General features: G+C 50.2%; 1 protein-coding gene across 13 annotated transcripts in view; it reads left to right on the forward strand.

Annotated features, from left to right (window-relative positions):
- The window catches only part of NCOR2 (nuclear receptor corepressor 2), a 238664-nt gene that overhangs the window by 66213 nt on the left and 154602 nt on the right, over positions 1 to 17849 (forward strand). For 12 of the 13 annotated variants that reach the window (XM_027652404.1, XM_027652403.1, XM_027652408.1 and 9 more), the window contains exon 2: positions 6516 to 6728. In XM_027652404.1, coding sequence (XP_027508205.1) covers positions 6624 to 6728 — 105 coding nt within the window. In that variant the 5' untranslated portion in view covers positions 6516 to 6623. Of the gene's footprint in view, positions 1 to 6515; positions 6729 to 17849 lie in introns of those variants that run through there. The other variant, XM_027652397.1, reaches the window with a different exon arrangement.

Genomic DNA, 17849 nt, shown 5'->3' on the forward strand with positions numbered 1-17849 from the left:
CCATCACAAGGTCACTTGCAGCCCCTTTGCCGAGGGCTGAGATGTACTTAAAGTGTGTGAAATCCACTGCAAGTGCTCCCCTGACAAGGGGTGTCTGTGGTGGGGCGGGTGTGCAGATGTCTCATCTGCTCCCAGGGAACCACGTTCTCCTGCTGAGGTCTGGGGTCTGAGTGAGGGCTTTCAGGGGCAGGAATCACAGTGCACAGTCAGCATGTCCTTTCCAGTCGTGCTGCTGCCGAGAGCAGCCGATCTGGCAAACCTGCCTTTGGAAACACAACCAGGAGTGGGGCTGGCAAAACCCAACCCTCTGACCTTGCTCCGCGCTGCTGCGGTGCCAAGATCTGTACACAAATGCCAGCAAAGGTTATCTTGGGGCAGAGCTAAACATGGGTCCTGTGCCGAAAATAGCTTGGAAAGATGGAAAAGGAGAAATGCAAGTGGCAAATCCTGCTTTGTGGCTTTGGGCAGTGATAGGAGCAGGGCAGTGAAGTTGTCTTTCATCAGGGATAGGAACTGGTTCTGCGTGGAGCTTTACCATGGTGGGAGAGCTGATGCAGCCTGGAGGTTTCCAGCTATGAGACAGCAAACCAGGATGAGAGACTTCAACTCTTGAGCTTCTGCCATCCCCTCCATAGCCTTAGGGACCAGTTGTACCTTCATACAAGGGTAACACCCTGCTCTGAGCAGCTCTGTCATGGTGCTGCAGGCCCCTTCTTCCCCCAGATCTGCTGCCATAATTGCTTGTCCACACCGTCAGTCAGGCAGGGAAAAAATGTAGTTCAGAAGTCATCTGGACAAAAGCAAAGAGGGAGGAGGGCTGCTGCCAGCATGTCAGCTGGGGAACGGGACAAGAGCTGTTTTGGGTCCTGCTGCTGGAGGGATACCTGAGGAACTGCAGGGTCTGACCATCATGTGCAGGGTGCTGCCAGCCTGGCCTGGCTTTTGTAGTCCTCCAAAGCAAGAAAAATGCTTTAGGATCACGTGCAGGTACATGCCTCGACCCTTGGGGTTGAAATAACTTCTCCTCTATGCCATGGTGCTCAGGATGTGCCTGATCTTTCGTGTTGACCTTTTGCTGCACTGTTAGTGTAAAACCTTTGTGCTCTGCTGTGATTACTGTGGATTCCTGGGCTGCAGACACTGACATAGTCATCTTTGTTATTCTGAATAGAGCCCTAAAATTATGGCAGACGGCCTGCTTTCCTCTTGAAAGGACTTAATAGATACAGTACATACAAATATTTGTGTATAATGTCAACTGTCTTCCAAGAAAATTTCATGCACATATTGATTAGACATATCCATTAACGTTACGTTGTGGTGCATTTCTCAGGAGTGTCTCTCTACTCATTTTCATTGCATCTTAATTGTTTTAGCTTCCACTCGTCCTTTAAAGCAAGGCTGGGTAAATCTCTTAGCTGCTTTTCGGGTCTGGTTTTGATCTAGAGCTGTGCAGCACATCAGTGGGACGGCGGCCGATGGGCAGTACGCTCTTCTGTGACACACACGAGTGGGTGCTGGGTTTTTTTTAAGTATCATAGTTGGTTGGACTCTTGGAGTTGGATGTTATAGCTCGGTATTAGTTAAGCATTATTAACAAAAGTCTCCCTAATTTTTATTTCAAACTACACGAGTTGACTGGAGGATATATACCTTTTATTTCTTGTTTGAGGAGGAAAATTGTCATGTATTTAGCATTTGATTAAAGACAGCTTTGTTGTTTTTTCCAAAAACTGCATCATTTAATGTAATTAAACATGGGCTTTGTTGTCAATACTCTTCAGTTAAATGCACTGGTGAGTGCCAGCAGCATTTTTCTTATTTGTCTTGTCTGCATGGTGTGGTGGTAGTAGTCATTGCCTTTTAATAAGGTCTTTTGCAGTCATTTTGTGGGCTGCCTCCTAACGTCTTCTATAGACCATCCATGGTCCGTAGACCACAAGTTGAGTAACATTACTGTGGACTTAAGAAACAAAATATTCTGTTAACCTTATTTCAGCATGTCCTTGCTTTAAAAAAAAAAAAGTGTATTTTGAACTTGAGCCATATGTTTTCATTGGGATCTTTATACCTCTTCAGAGCACGGATGAACCGGTATTTTCTGTGAGCTGGGAGTGTCTTGTTGTTCTCACCTTTCAGACAGATGAACTAAGGCACAGGGTAATTACAGCAACTGGCCCACGTTTGTACTGTGTCAGCAAAGGCAGGGACCTCGCCTGGGAATCCTGCTCTCCCTGAGGAGTCCGGAGCTGATTGGGAGGGTTGGCTCTAACTTTGAAGAGCAACAAGTATGTTCAATGAAGTTAATTAAAATTTTTGCAACTGGATTTAATTACAAACCCTTATTTTAGAACCTGTGGTGTTTTAGCACGGTCCTGACTCTATCAGCGCGTGCTTTGCCGTGGTCGGGAGCTGCGCTGAAGGCCCAGCACGGAGCTGTACAGCTCTGTGTCCAGGTGCTGTTGGCTGGGAATCCGCAGAGTGTTGTGGGCTTGTCCATGCCCGTCTCTTGGTCTGGATGTGAATGTGCTTGGCCCAGTGCTGTGCACCCCATTAGCACTGGCTGTACCTGAGCTGGGGATGCTGCTGGGAGCTGGCAGGCGCTGGGACAGCCGGGCGTGCGGGCAGAGCTCCTTGACGTGTGGGCCAGCCTGCAGCAACTTGCAGTGGCTTGTAGTCTCCTTTCATGGTGTGAATTGGGAGAACAGGTGATGGGAAAACAATTTTAGACAGTAAATGGCACATGAAGAGGAAAAAGAGGGAAGCAGGGTGGTGGCAGAGGGAGGATGGGGGGGAGTTTTGCAGCAGGGCAAAATCCTGAGAGTCTCCCAACAGGTGGAAATAAATGGGTTTAGGAGGTTCTGTGGTCTCTTGCCTCGTCTGCAGTTTCATGTTGTAGGCCTGATTCTGGGTTTGCTTGTAACCTCCAGCTTTCTCCTGTTCCTAATCAGAGACCATAAATCTCTTCATACCTAGTGCTGTAATGGCTAACACAGGTCTGTGGGTAAAACAGTCTCGGATGGAGACTCCAACTGGGGGGGAAATACTTTTCCTGTGAGACAATGTCTGTTCCTCATCAAAATCAGTTGAAAAGTAGGAACCAAACAGTTTGATTTTAAAGATTTAAAGAGCCTGGCTGCACTCTCTCTCTCTTATTTCCATTAATCTGCTTCTATTGTTTGTGTTCCTCTCTTAAAAATAATTATTAAAGGATTGTGGAGAAGAAGGCACCCCAGTGTCTTCTGCTGGGAATAGGTGGCCAAGCAGTGTCCCAGCTGCACCCAGCTCTGAAGTGGCACCAGTACATCCCCAGCACAATGTTGTGCTCCCACTTTACTCCCCAGTGGCAGCACCCACAGCCTTGTTGCCAGCTGGTCATGGACCCTCCTCCCTGGAGCAGTGCTGGGATGGGCATATGGAGTGTAAAAATGGGATCTGAGGTGGTGGCATTTCTGGAGCTGCCCCAGTGCTTTGATGGCCTCATTTGGCTCTGGACTACAGTCCTTCTGTGATGGAAACATCCAGGGCCTCGGGCTTACGCTGAGATCTTGCTGGTGACCTGCTGTTTGCAGGTGTGGAAATGCCTGGGCAGTGCTTCTTTGCCTGTTTGCAAGCACTCTTGTTTTTCCAGGGCTTCTAACAAGAAGCCTTAATGGAGACAGAGGTGGTTTGCTGCCCTTGTTAAAGAAAAATCCCTTTTGTGTTCTTTCTATTGTGTGATTAGACGCTGTGACTCGATGCAGGATGGTTTTGTTGGCCCCTGTAAGTTCATCCTGTGTCTGTAGCCCTCTAGCAGACAGTTAACTTTGTTTTGGTTGCACAGACAGAGGAAAAAGCTTTTGAACTGTTTTAGAGCTTAATACCATGTGGCTTTGCACATGGTGCTGAGTTTTAAGCCTAACTTCTGACCTGAAGAGTTTAAAAAAAGAAAAACCATCCTATTTCTTTTACTGTAGTCAGCTGGCTCAGTGCGATCAGGTCTACCTGCTGAGCTTCCAGGGAAGCCTTGGCTTGTTGAAAGCTGCCAAGGAATCTGGGCCCCCAGCTGGAAGTGTGTGTGTGTGTCTGTGAGAGTGTGTGTGTGTGTGTCTGTGTGTGTGTGTGTATATTTACATGTGCTAATTAACTCGTAGGTGGCTGCAAGCCAAAATGTCCGAGTTGGAATCCGTTATTAGGAAAGTACCTTAAATTACTGCAGATCCCAGCGAGCTTCTGGAGCCCTTGAGAGCCCCGTGCACGTGTCCTTGGCAGCTGCAGGGAGGGTTTGTCCCTTGAGAAACACACAGGCTGCAGGAGGGCTGGGAAGGTGCTCGTGTCTCCTGGGAGGGTGCTGGTGTGTCCCTGGAGGGCGAGCAGAGAGGGTTTTGAACCACGTGCTCCTGGCACAGCCCCCAGCTTTGGGTGGGAATTGGTGATTAAAATCCCATCCAGTCCGAAGCGTGAGGGGAAGTGGGACAGTCATACTGGAAGTATAAATACGCGTCTTCTGGGTGCCTCTGAATTCCCCCACTTGCTCAGGTACTTTCCTGCCCAGAGTGGATTGCACTGAGCACGCCAGGCTCTTGCATGGGGAGGCTGCCTTATCTGAGATGAGAGTCAGGCTGCTCCCAGGCCACCGGTGCTTCCCTGGGGTGGCAGGTAAGGTGCCCCGCGGCTTGGCAGGGATGTGTGGGTGCAGGGCTAGGGGGAATCCCAGCTCCTGTGCATGGAGTGAGCCAAAAGCAGGAAAGACATGGCTGTCTCTCTGCTCCATACCTTGAGAGCTAAACCTTGCTGTGTGTTTTTCCATACATCACTTGGCAAAATACCTTTTCCCAAAGAGTTCCACCTGACGCTCGGCAGGAGCATGGCGATGTCTTTGTGTATCTGTCATCCTTAGACTTCACGGGGATTTGCTGAAAAATATGATTTTCGTAAAATTTGACCTCTGGGTGAGGGAGCCTCCCTAGGCTACTTTCCTCTGGCTGCTCATCGTGCCCAGGCTGCCGGGGGCCGTTGCCTTGGTTTGGTTTTATTTCTGGCTGTGATCGATGCGTCAGTGCCGGCAGACCAGCGAGGCAGCCCTGTGCCTGCCTGCAGCAGATAGCGAGGGGTTTATCAGCACAGGCTGATCTGTGGTCTCACAGGAGGAGAAAAAATTAGAAAAAAAAAAGCTTCCTCTTTTTTTATTTCCCCCTCCCACCCTCCCTCCGCTTTCCCACCCCTTTTTGGTTTTTGTACACGCCAACCGCTGTTTCAGTTGAAGTTGCGTTGGCTGGGACTGGCTGTGCTCCCCATGCTCAGAGACCATGAGCGTGGGGAGAGGCTGCTGAGAGCTTGTGGCGCTGGAAACTTCTGCTGCTGCTCCTGATGTGCTGATGGAAGATTTTGATGCTGCCAAAAAACCTTGCACAAGTCTATATGTAACGTGCACCTGCACCGAGCAGGAGATGAGCGAGTGTGTGCAGTGTTGGGTGGGATGGAGGATGGATCCCAGGGAGCTGAGGCTCTCCCTGCTTAGGATCAGTCCTTGTAGCATCCTCTGAGCTCAGGCAGTAACAGGAATTTATGGTTTGTATAACTAACCAATAATATGTGAAAAATAGTTAATGCACCTCAAGCTGGCAGCAACGAAATGCAGCATTTAGACCTTTGCTACTTTTTCAGTGTAATCCATACAAAAACCAGGAGGCTTAAAATCCTCACTGAGCAAACTATATGAAGTATCTATGAAAATCAGTAGCTTGTAAATCTCCCCTTGGGCCGAGGAGTATCTTCTGACTTTGTTGGTTTCCGTGATTATGTTGCAGCTGCAAAAGGAATTGCAACAGGTGGTACAGGAGAAAAAGCATGGGTGGCAGGGGTGTTTGTGAAAATACCCTCAGGGCTGTGTTGTCTTCTCAGACTCTTGGTCCTGATCAGAAGGGGCTGATCAGGTGGCTCTGGACGTGTGACGTGCTTTAGTCCTGGTTTTTAGTTTAGCCTCTTGGATGGATATGGCTGCAGGGGAGGTCAGTGCCTGGTGTCCCTCCTGGCATAGATCAGGGCTTACCTCAGGGGGCTGTGAAAGTGGCCACAGCTTGGAAAGGAGGGCACTGACATGTGAGAGTGTGGATGTGGAAAGGGATGGGCTGGGGAGGGACCTTGTGTTGAAATGCCAAAACTCTAGGTTGTGTCTTTGGAAACTAAGTCATCCTGCAAAAAATACCCATCTCCAAGAGACTTGGAGACACAGATCAACAGGACCCAAATAAATTGCTGGCAGTTTGCTGGCCTAGTCCTGCTGGTACTGGGGGAAGGCTTTCCAGGGAAACTGGGTGGGATGGATTTGGGAAAATCTTTTATTTGGACTTCCCTGTGATAGAAGTAATCTACAGCAAAAACTTGGCAGTGGCATTTGCCAAGCGGAAGATGAGGCTGCCGGGGAATTGCGAGGGCAGTGAGGTTTTGATGATCGCCCAAGGCCTGATGTTCGGTTGTCACATGGGACTGTGGTTGACTGAATTTTAACCTGCTGCTTTCCTGTTCCCTTCCAGCTATTGCGTGACGTGGAGAGCACACACACGATGAAGAGGAGCTCTCGGCTCTCCTAATCCTTTCGTCGGCGATTTGGAAGCAGCGGCCGCCGTGCCTGCTCTTCCGACATGTCTGGATCGACGCAGCCCGTGACGCAGAGCTGGCGCGCTGCCGAGCCGCGCTACCCCCCGCACGCCATGTCCTACCCGGTTCAGATTGCCCGGCCACACGCGGTAAGGCAAAGCCTTCCCTTCCCTACCCACGCGCGGGGTGGGAGCCGCCGGCGTGTCCCCACTGCTGGGCAGCGGTTCAGCCGCGCCGCTCTCGGATGTGGCTGTTACACAGAAATCAGACCGTTTCCGTGCCTGTGGTACAGGATTTCGTCGTTCCTCTCTCGTGGGATCCTCTTTTGTTTCTCCATATGGTGCTTTCAGTTTTTCTCTCCCTTTCCAGCCTTTTCCTGGCACTTACTGTGGCAGTGCTCATGGGCTCTCGCTCATCATTTCTGAACACCTCTGTCTGTTTGTCCTCCTGGCAGGACCACCCTTGGTTGGGTGCAGTATCCAGCCTTGGGAGAAAGGAGAATGTTGATCATTTGTGTGGAGCAGGAGCACGTAGCCTCCAAACCTCTTCTGCATGGCCTTTCCTTACCCTGAATCAAAAGGAATGACCATCCTCTCCTGCATATGGGCTCACTGCTTCCCTGCAAGCCCAGTCCTTGTTCCTCACACCCATGGGAGAGCTCTTCTGGTTCTCAGACAAACTGTTGGGAGTGAACCTGCCCTCTGTTCAGGAGACCTGCCTCTCTTCATGTGGCACTCCTGTGGAGTAAGAAAATAACTGAGCTGCTGAGCCTTCCATTTTATCCTTCCACAGTTTTTTCCCGCTCTTGCATTGACCTGTAGTCTTTTCTCCTCTTGGATCAGGACATAAGCTGGTGATGATTTTTTTTTTTTTTGCTGTACTAGAACTTGCAGAGGTTGATTCACCTGGGTCCAGCCTCTCCTTTCTGTGCCATGTCACTCACATCTGTGCTTGCTCATGGGTGAATGTTTTAGGTTTAAACCCTCAACAGAAGAAACTCTCCTTAGTGGAACAGCTTTAGTCAGCTCAGGCTGCTTAAAAGAATCTTATTAGGTGCTGGAGTGTGGCTCACACATGCAAGGCTCTTCAGAGCCGTTTCTTGGTGGGTCACAGCAAGGTGGCCACAGCCAGGAAGGTGGCTGTAACACAAGTCAGCGGGGAGACTCTGGGAGTTATGTTTGACAGTGACAGCTACTGAATGGTCAGGTTCAGTCTGTGCTGGTTTCAGTGTTTGACTTCAGAGCCTGGAAACCCATGAAGTGTCAGTGAAGGGGTGAAATTCCCTCATTTATCCTCTTTACCTGGCCTCAGCAGAGTGGCACCAGGGAGCAGAGCTAGAGTTTGGAAAGGCTTTGAAATAGAAACGTTAAGGAGGGTGCGGGACGAGCTCTTGGCTGTGTTTGCTGGCTCATCTACATTGCTCAGGGCCTGCGTGCTGCTGCACAAAGAAGCTTTTCATCCCGGCTATGAGACACGCTGACCTGGTTCGATTTATGGGAGTTTTGCTTCCATCGGTGCGAGCGTGTTTGTTTGGGGGGTGGAACAGAACCAAGAGCATTTGTCTCAGAAAGAAAATCCCAGTTCTCTTTTTATCAGAAACCGGAGATAGAGGAGGATGTGACCAGGTGAGCATGATCTGCAGTTGTTGCAAAACTGTGGTTTATAAACAAACCAAAGGAACCTCAATCCACAGTGCGGAGACTGATTTTAAAAGAGCGCAAAAGGCTCTTGGCCTTAGGGTGCTGAGCCCTTTTCTCTTGCAAATCCCAGCTTCTTCCCCTTGGTGCTGCCAACAGCAGGATGAGCTGAGTGGAGCAGTTGTTCACAGTGGGCCGGAGCTGAGGGTTCCTCCAGCCTGCCCTGCTCCCCGGCTGCAGTGAACACTGGTTTTGTTCTATTGTATTAATGTTGGAAGAAGTTGCTGGCGTTTGCTTCTAGAAGCTATTTTTACAGCCACATGTAATCACCCGAAGTTATGTGATACCTTTTTGGTGTCTGGATGCAGGAGAGGTGCGAGCCGAGATTTTTTTGGATGGAAAGCCAAAAGGCTCCTCTCAGCAGAAGCGTGACAGCCCCACACAAACCAACACACCTTGCCTCTCCTGGGAGGGTAGGCGGAGTGTTGCTGGAAGCGTGTCCCTGCATGATCTGCCCCCCCGCTCTCAGCTGTTTGCAAACACGTGTCTCTGGCTCGGTGGCGCCATGAGCTGGAACCTGGCCATGGCTCTGGGGCTGGAGCTGATCTCTGGTGGGATTGCTTGGGAGAGGAGAGCCCAGTTCCTTTGAAGTTGCTGTGCTGTTTAATATTAAAAGTCAGCGGTATTTGCTTGCATGTCTTGGCCAGGTCAGTTTTGTCATGGGGTGTGTTTGCATAGTGAGAGCTTGTTTGGAAGAAAGCAAGAGAGGCCAAAACCAACCCGACACTAACATGTCTTGCATCTAATTAAATTCTGGTTCTGGTTTGTTGCGTTCCAAGACATCCTTTCCTGAGAACTGGGAATTCGTCAGCTCAGGGATCTTTATCCTGGTGGTGGAAACGCCCTGGGTCACCTCCTGGGCACGTGTGCAGGGCTGAGCACAGCAGGGCTGCAAATGCTATTATAATATAAATAAATAATCACAGTCCAACTGTGACGGTCGCACCCAGGGAAATGCGGCGCGGCAGGAATGCTGAGCTCAGAAATGAGCCGTGACATTATTTTAGGCTCGGAGACACTTTATGAAAAGTGATTTAAAGGATTGCAGCTGTTTGATTTCACAGATGAGGCAAGTGAGAGGGGATGTTGTGAAGGGGCAGCAGGCAGTGGAAGCAGGCTTGGGCATTTTTCTTCTCCCATCACAGAAAACCCAAGAGGATATCCAATAAAAAGAGGAAAAATACGTATTTCAAGTGAACAAACAAGAATATGCTTTGTACACATGGGCACCTCCTCCCAGCAGCATGTCCATGAGTTACTGATGAGTTTGGAGCTGGCAGAGAAGATCGAGTACTGGTTGAGTGAGGATGTTTGTTGGCTGGTTTCACTCTTGGGTGCCAGCTTTGGGCAGGGCTGTGAACCTATGGGTCTGACCCAGACTGAGCTCTGGGGGATGATGCAGCAAACAGGCTCTTCCACAGGGTAAGCAGGTCCCCAACCATATTCAGGTGTACTCCTCCTCTTCCTCCTCACTGAGAGACATCTGGTCCCAACAGCTGTCAGGGAGGCTGGATGTGAAAATGGTGCAATATTTTATAATGACCCTGGATTTATTCTGTCCTGTTAGAAAATGACTTGCAAAAAGTGTTGACAAGTGAGCATGCTTTTAAAGGGAAGCTTGATGAAAAGGTTCTGGTTTGTTTGACTTTCTTGAGGTAAAACTAAAATCACCAATAATCAGCAGTTTCTTCTTAAGGGCACTGAGTGGTTCTTGGCCAAACTGCAGGGAAAACATTTCTGTTTTCCATATTCATTAGCTGTAATGTTGGTGTGCGTAGTTGACTTCTGTCATGTTCAGCTTGGAAACAGAGGAATTGTTTGAATGCTCTGTGACCTTTAGCTAAAGGTGAAAAAACACATTACTTACGCTCTTAACCTTCTAATGTATCCGAAGTTCATGCTCTCTCAAAGGAAAGTTTTGCATGAAGGATATTCATTTTCAGGCAACCTGCAGATATTTTCTATAAACAGATCAATTTTCCTGTGTAGTGCACATCCCCTTTTCCTTTTAAAGCTTCCTTGTGATCAGTATTCCCTGGGAACAGAAGGGTTCCCTTCTCTTCTTCCCATGTGAATCCGGTTTCTTGCTGTGCCCTCCTTACCAGTCATCCTGCTCCTGTTAGAGCCCTGACATTTCCGGGCAGGAATGACATGGCTTCAGATGCAGGATGGGCTTTTCAGGAGGGTGGTATCAGCTGCAGGAGATGGTGGGGGTCAGGGCACACAAAGTGTCCTCATGCAGCAACCTTTGTGACAAAATAGCTTCTGCTTTTAGGGTGCTTTTAGTGTTTTATCTACTAGAGATACTAAACAGGTTTGGGGATTGGTATGATGGGGGTGTGTGCACATTCATATGGAAGTGGTGCTCCACTGTCATATGAATCACCATCATAAGCACTTTTCCCTCCCTACAAAACAACAGGTGCTTGGTTTGCCTCCTTCCTGCTGTTTGCCCCCATTCCCAGCACATGGCTTCAGCTGGGATGGAAGGGTGAACTTAAGCCTCTCTCAGCCACTCTGCTGCAGCTTTGAGACCTTTGTGCTTTCCCCATGCCACCTCTCCTCCCTGGGAACAGCTCAGTAGTTCCTTCATTAAGCTCCCCATTTGCAAAACAGGCCTTGTGCAGGAGTGTCCCGGCCGATCACTCGTTTGGTTTGGCCCTTGATAAATAACTTCCTTGTCTGTCTGAACCAGAGACAAGAGGTTGGTGCAAACTTGCGTGTTGATTTGGTGTCCCAGCCAAAAGGTGGCCTGGAGGGAATCGAGTGCCTTCCCTGCCCAGACTCCTCCTCCCATCAGTTTGAGTAGGGCGAGCGAAACCCAGTGTCCTGCCGCGGAAGGTGCTGTCAGGAGACGCAAGCTCTGGGGATGGCAGGAGCTCGCTGCTCTCCACAGTGACATGGTCAGTGTGGCACAGCAATGCCAGGTAAGCCTGCAGAGGGGCAGTGTATTTTGCATTACTGCTGCTGTGTTGTTTTTCCTTGGAGTAGTTATTCACACTGTTGTCCCTTGGGAGCAAAATGCCAGTTTGTGTGGGGGCTCCAGGAGCTTGCAGAATGGAAGTGCAAGGAACAGGCTCCCGCTACAGGCTAGCTGAGTGAGGGGCATCCTGAATTCTGCCTGCGGGGCTCCAGCTAATGTTCTAAGGAATGAGTTGAAAAAAAAGGACATATCTTTGAAATGCTGACTCTGATCAGGTCTGTCACGAGAACTCAGGCAATCTCTCTTGAGTACCTTTGCAGTGACAGATTGCATTAGCTCTTAGGAGCTTGGTGGTGGATATGGGAAAATTGGCTTTCTGCTGTGGGACTGGGAGAGTACAGAGGTGAAGGAACAGGACACCTAATTCCCTGCCCTAGGGTCTCCCTCCTATTGCCAGGAAGGAGGAGTCGGCTTACAGCAGTTTGTATTTAAAGCTCATTTTTCCTGGGATACAACCTTTATCCAAAACACTTCTTTTGCTTCAAGCTACTGTAAACTTCTGTGGTTGCTCCCTAATCCACTTTTTGGACATGATTTGATGCAGAAGGTGATGCTTTGCTTTTATTTGATCTCAAGATTGTAAATCTACAGGGAAGAAAGAACTTTTGCTGGGTATGTGGTTTGGCAAAGGTGGAGACCCACTAAAGCCACTTTTGGAGCAATTCCTGCACTCCAGGCCTGACTCTGATCCTGCTGCCCACCAGCCCCTGGAGGCACCTTCAGCAAGACTAGGGACTTGGTGGTTGTCATTGTGACAGCATTTATTCAAAATACTGAGCAAGTAAAGGATTTGCTATGGAGGTGTAAGGAGGAGTAGGAGAGAGCTAAATGGGGGATGTGAAAAGATGATAGGGTCTTCAGAGAGGTACCTGCAGAGAGGTATTGTATGGGAGCAAGTGTGGTAGGAGATGGTGGGGGACTGCACTGCAAAAGAGATGTGATGATGAACAAAGTGACCTGGTGCTTTTAAGGTGGAAAGTTTGGGTTTGTTGTGTGAAGAGAGCTGCTGCTCACCCTGAATGGATGTTCATGGCATCAGGAAGCAGAGCACCAGGGGATGGAGGAAGGGCAGACGGGTCATTCTGGGCTCAAAGGCGCCTGGATGCGACTGGGACAAAAGTCTTGTGATGGAGAGAGGCTCAAAAGCAGCTCTGTTATGGATGTGCTGCTACTCTGTGGGCACCTCTGGCTGCTGGGGAGAGGGCTGGCGGCTGGCTCCAGCACCCGGCACCGGTCAGATGACTGGGGAGCCACAACAGCTGAGAGCTGCCCTCACCAAGACATGACTTCTCCATGAATGGCACATTCAGATGGGACAGCCAAGTGCCACTGACAGCCCTGGTTTGCTGGAGAGGCGGGGAGCGGGCATCGGGAAGGATGCAGTGCTGTGCAGCTGGTGCAGACACTACCGGGGCTGGCAGCAGCCCTGGCCTCAGTGCAGGGGTGGCAGCAGGAATCAGTGCTTTCCAAGAAGGGGCCACGCGCAGTGTGGTCACCTCCTAAAACAAAAGGCCAAGTCAGCAGCTTCTGAGAGATGGATGGCAATGAGACCGTCAGAACAATAAGGGCATTTGTCTTTTCAGCACATGTTATATCCCCGTAGGCAAGATAAAAATGCATGTATTCAGCCAGGTTTTTATTACTGACCTTATCTTCAACAGTGGAGCTGATTGTGGAGAAGTTATTGTATGGTTTATGTCAGTATTTTTTCTCTTAAGTCTGCAGTGAACTCCTCCCAGGGTTTTGAAAGGAAGTTGGGCAGACAGCACTGTGCTTGTGGACAACCTGTTTGGATCAATAATCACCTCCTTTGCACTTGAGTAGAGGTTTTCAGCAGTAGAGGGTGGCTCCTCTGCACTGGGGAGGCTGAGGACGATGGGCCACGCTGGTCCCCATGCAACCTGAGCTGCTGGACCTCATGCAGTGACAGCTCTGCTACCACCCTGGTTCCTCCCAAACCTTCCCCCTTCCTCTTACCTTTGAGAATCGGCTTCGGGAAAAAATTTTCTCCAGGCGAAGACTAAAAAGTGCATTTCTCGGTCTGATGAGCAAGTGCTGTGCTGCCAGTGCCAAGGGGTATCCAGGCACCAGAGAGCTTTTCCTTTTATTGCTAAAATAGGTCACGCTCGCTGCTGGCAGAAAGAGATTTAAAGCAACTTCTTTTTCCAAAGCTGAGGGTGTGCAGAGCAGGGATGGGGGCATCCCCTGTCTCCAGCAAAGCCACAAGAGTGGTGGCTGTGCTGCTTTGGTCACCTCAGGCTGGAGAGCTGGTCTGCCTGGCTTGTGGGTAGCACTGGTCGCAAGCCCAGCTGCAGCCAGGGGCTCGAGCAGCAGCTTATTGCACAAATTATTTGCTGGATGGTCCGAGGCCCTGGCAGGTTCCAAATTAGGATATGCTGCTCCATGCTGGCTGTATGTTCCTGGAGGTGCAGGAAGCTCAACCTGCCACGTGCTTCCCAGAGGGATGGGATGGCTCTGCAGTCTGAGGCTGTGTAGTTAAGTCTCGATACCGTGTTGGGCTGCTCTGGGACATGTGGGACATACCTGAGCAGCAGCTGTAAAAAAGTGCCCAGCTGTGGCTCTCTGTGCCACCAGTGCCCCAGTCTGTGGGGGGGCACTAGCCCCCTGACATCACCCTTCACTTCCCCCGTGGTTAACAGGAGTTCACAGGACAGCCCACCAGCTGCTCACGAGCAGCAGGAACAGGCCAGGCATCCCCTTGTGAGATCAGGTAAGAGACAGTTCATGAGAAGTGAAATAAGTAGGGATGCCTTGGCATTGTTTTTTGCTCACTATTTGCACCATGCCATTATTAATTGGCCTTGTTGGGGCTTAACACTTGGGAGTGTTTCAGCAGAAATAGCACGTTGTTAAGAAATACAAATTACTCACAATACAGCGCTGGGTGAGCTTGTAGTGAGCAGCCCTAATCCTTGGTGGAGGTAGCAGGGAGCTGGGATTTGCTCCTCAAAGTGGCATGTGCAGTACCGTGGCCTGTTTGCCTGCCTGTGAAAGGTGACAAGGACAGTGTGGGGCAGTGGCTTGTCACTGGGTGAGCTCCGCTGTACCCGGGGCGTTCCGCAAGCGCGGTGCTGCTGCACCGATGCCGTGATTCAAGGCGGCTGCGGTGCCAGTGGTGCCGCCCTCTGACAGGGAGCCAGCTCAGCTGGCGGATGTGGTGGCTGACCCCGGACTGCTCCTCCTTGGTGTCACGGCAAAACAAGAGCTGGTGGTTTTTAAGCGAAGCCGTCTTGCACTGAAACTCGTCGGGGAGCTCCCGGTTGCTTTCTCGGCGGTAAGCGACGAGGAGTGATCTCATGCTTTGGGCTGCTCGAGCTGTGCTGCAGGTCCTCGTCTGTCTGCATTCTGGGTCTCCATGGGTTTGCTCCAGAGCTGTTTTCCAAGGAAGCCAGAAGCACTGGGCGTTTGTACTTGTGTTTCTGCTAGTGGGAGGAAGAGAGGAGGAGCAGTTCGCCTTTCTGTTGCAAGACCAGCTCCAGGTTTCCTTTCTGCAGGCCTCATGTCTCTGGGGTCTTCTCCTCCGGGGCTAATTCTTGGAGCTGTGGGAAGGCCATCTGGATGGAGCAGTCAGTAGCTGCCTTGTCCATATGGATCTGCTCAGTGCTGGAGCTGGGAGAGCAGGGTCCAAGCCGCTGTTGGCCGTGGCATAGCATTGTCTGGCGCTGTGTGCTGTGGGTCAGTGCCTGGGGGTGCTTCCAGCATTGCTCTCAGACCTCCCTTTCTTCCTGCTCGTTGGAGATCAGGCAGCAGGGACCTGGGCAGCTGCAGGCGGGGGAAGGAGAAATGAAGTGCACCAGCAAGTGCACGTGTTCGAAACAGAAAGCGAGAGAGGCAGAGAGGCTGCGCGGCTGCAGTTGTTGGCTTAGTGTGTGGGTTATCCCGAGGTCGGGGACAACACAGATTTTGCTGGAGACTTTATGGTATGTAAGGCAACAGGGTGAAAGCTTTTAAAAAAATTTTAAAAGTGGTGGGGGGGAAAGCTGCTTTTTTTTTCCTTCCATAGGGCTAGAGAGCTTTTCTGTAATACTGCATTCAAGCTCCTGGCTTTAGGGCAGTTTGATTAGCAAATCTAAATGAGCCTGCTAGACTCAGGTTATTTAGGGTCAGAGGATTTACCAGGAAGGGTATGGAAACACTGCTCTTGGCACTCCCAAATCAAATAATAACACAAAAAGACCTTGAGACTGCAGGTGCTTTCCCTATCTCCCCCGCCCAGCACCCCATGCAGGGTCAGGGTGGATGTGTCCAGCCTTCCTGGCTGGCAGCAAAGAACATTTTCAGCACCTCAAGGTGGGTCCAAGTACCTCTTCAGTCTGCTGTGTGAAGAAGTTTGTTTAGTGAGGCTGCTTTTGGGTCTTTAGCATTTGATTTATTTAAACGTTGGCCTAGTGCTGGCTTGCTCTGCCGATGTGGTTTATGGCACTGTGGCACTCTTGGTGTCTGCCTGTCCTCAGCAGTGCTGCTAGTGCTGGCCTCCTCCCCCAAATCTGTTGATGTGCCAGAGCCCCTGAATACCCATGGTCTTAATGCTTCTTTCATTTCTATGTCATGACATTTACTGAATTTATGAAATCCTGCAAAGCTTCCCAAAGTACATCCATGTGGGAGCACCTGAACCACAAGGAACCATGGGAAGGTTGGTGTAGAAGGAAGAAAGTTCCATCTCAAGGCAGTGGGAGATTTGACAGCCCCGGAGAAGGTGCTCTGACACATCAGCAGATTTGTGGGGTGGGAGGAGGGTTTGCAGAGGGCAGGAAGAGATGCAAAGAGAGGGAGAGGAAAAAATAGAGCAAAACCCAGCAAAACAATGGAGAGGAAAAGGAGCGACATGTAGCTTGGGGTTGCAGAGTTCCTTTATTTCGGGTGTTTTACAGCTGCCCTTGAGCAGGTGCCAAGCTTGTGCTAGAAATTTGAGGTCAGGACAGGGCTAAATCATGTTAGTGTGCTTTGGTGGTGGGGAATTCAGGTAGCATGCACTGGGCTCTACTCCCGTGTCTATGCCAGTGTGTGGAAGGTGCAGCTGTGCTGGCAGCAAAGTGCCTCCCCAGCAGGCATTTTTAAAATTCTGGTAAACAAAATTGAAGCCTCTTCTGAATCATTGAATCATTCAGGTTGGAAAATACCTACAGAATCGTCAAGTCCAACTGTTACCCCCATGCTGCCAAGTCCACCAGGCAGTTTGAAGGCGGTTCGTGAACCTTTCTGGCACTTGAGTTTGAAAAACACAGTCCCAGCCCACAGTGCAATTTACTGGAGGAGCTTTCTGAGCAATTAATCCACCTACGTCCTGCCAGGGCTCCCGTGGTGCCTCTGACAGTTCATCACAGGGCACAGAAATTTGTCAGTTTTAATCCTCCTTGCTAATTTTAAGGTGATGTTTTCTTCTTGTAAAACCCAGCGTGGATGTGAGCAACGTGGAGCAGGTCAGAGGGAGCTGGGCGATGTCTGGAAAAGCCGGAGCTGGTGATCGCCGGCCTTGCCCTCCATGGGGAAGCCAGAGAGGCACGTCTACCATCCCAGTCCTGAGCTAATGTGCCAGTGTAACGAGCTTCCCATCACTTCAGGCCATGCCAGCAGGCTCTGAGCCCCACCAACCATTTTCTGGTGGGGTTAGAGGAGGAAAAGGCAAAGCTCAGCTGAGTGTGGGCAAGGGGAAAAGGAAAAACAGATGGTTCTTGGGACATGCAAGAGCCTTTTTTTTTTTTTTTTCTCTCAAGGGCACAGCCTTTGAGCCTCCCAGACGGGTAATTCTTGTTTATACACCCACAGAAGGTGACGGTCCTGATTTTGGGCCTATTGGTGTGTCTTCCCAGACACGATGTGTTTGTTTTGTAGGTGGATGTCAGGAGCTGCATCACTCTTCTATTTAATTCTTTATTTTTAATTTAAAACCGGGACAAGTGTGAATGTGGGGAAGCTTGTTGTAGGCAGGGATTCTGCTTTGGCTGGGGCTGTAAGGGCTGATGGGCTCCTTCACTCCAGATATCTGCATCTGTCCCATCTGTGGTTGGACCGATGGCATGTTCTGTCCTGCAGCCCCCCCATGGCCTCCTGCATGAATGGACTCCAGAGCTGAAGGAAAAGCAGCTACACGGGGTAGTGTCTTCCCTTAACACCTGGATTTACAGCAGAAGTGGAACATCCCTGTGAGGATGAGGAGGTGCTGTCCCACTCATGCCTTATGTCACAAGAACCTGTCTGCAGACACCCCTTGTCTCAGAGGCTGAGCTCTGAGATGGCCAGGCTGGAGGGGCCAGCTAGGAGTTGGGGCTGGCAGAGGCTCCTTTTTCCTCGTGATTCCCAAGGTTGGTCAGAACAGAAAGGGAACAGCACCACACTATTGCCTGAGGATGGGGAGAAATGAACTTGATTCCAAAAAGTGGCGCAGCTTTCTAGGCACAAGGAGAAGTGTTGACCATCGGACACCACAATTCCCCTTCCTCCTCCCTTTGATATTTGCTCTTTTCAGCTTTTGTACAAGAGAGGCTGGATGTAGAGTAGGGGATCTGCTTTTCTTGGCTCCCCTGGGCCTAGTGCTTACAATTTCTGTTTTTCTTCCTGGCTTTCCA

This window comes from Corapipo altera, unplaced genomic scaffold (assembly GCF_003945725.1).
Source record: "Corapipo altera isolate COAL_440 unplaced genomic scaffold, ASM394572v1 67, whole genome shotgun sequence".
Lineage (NCBI taxonomy): Eukaryota > Metazoa > Chordata > Aves > Passeriformes > Pipridae > Corapipo > Corapipo altera.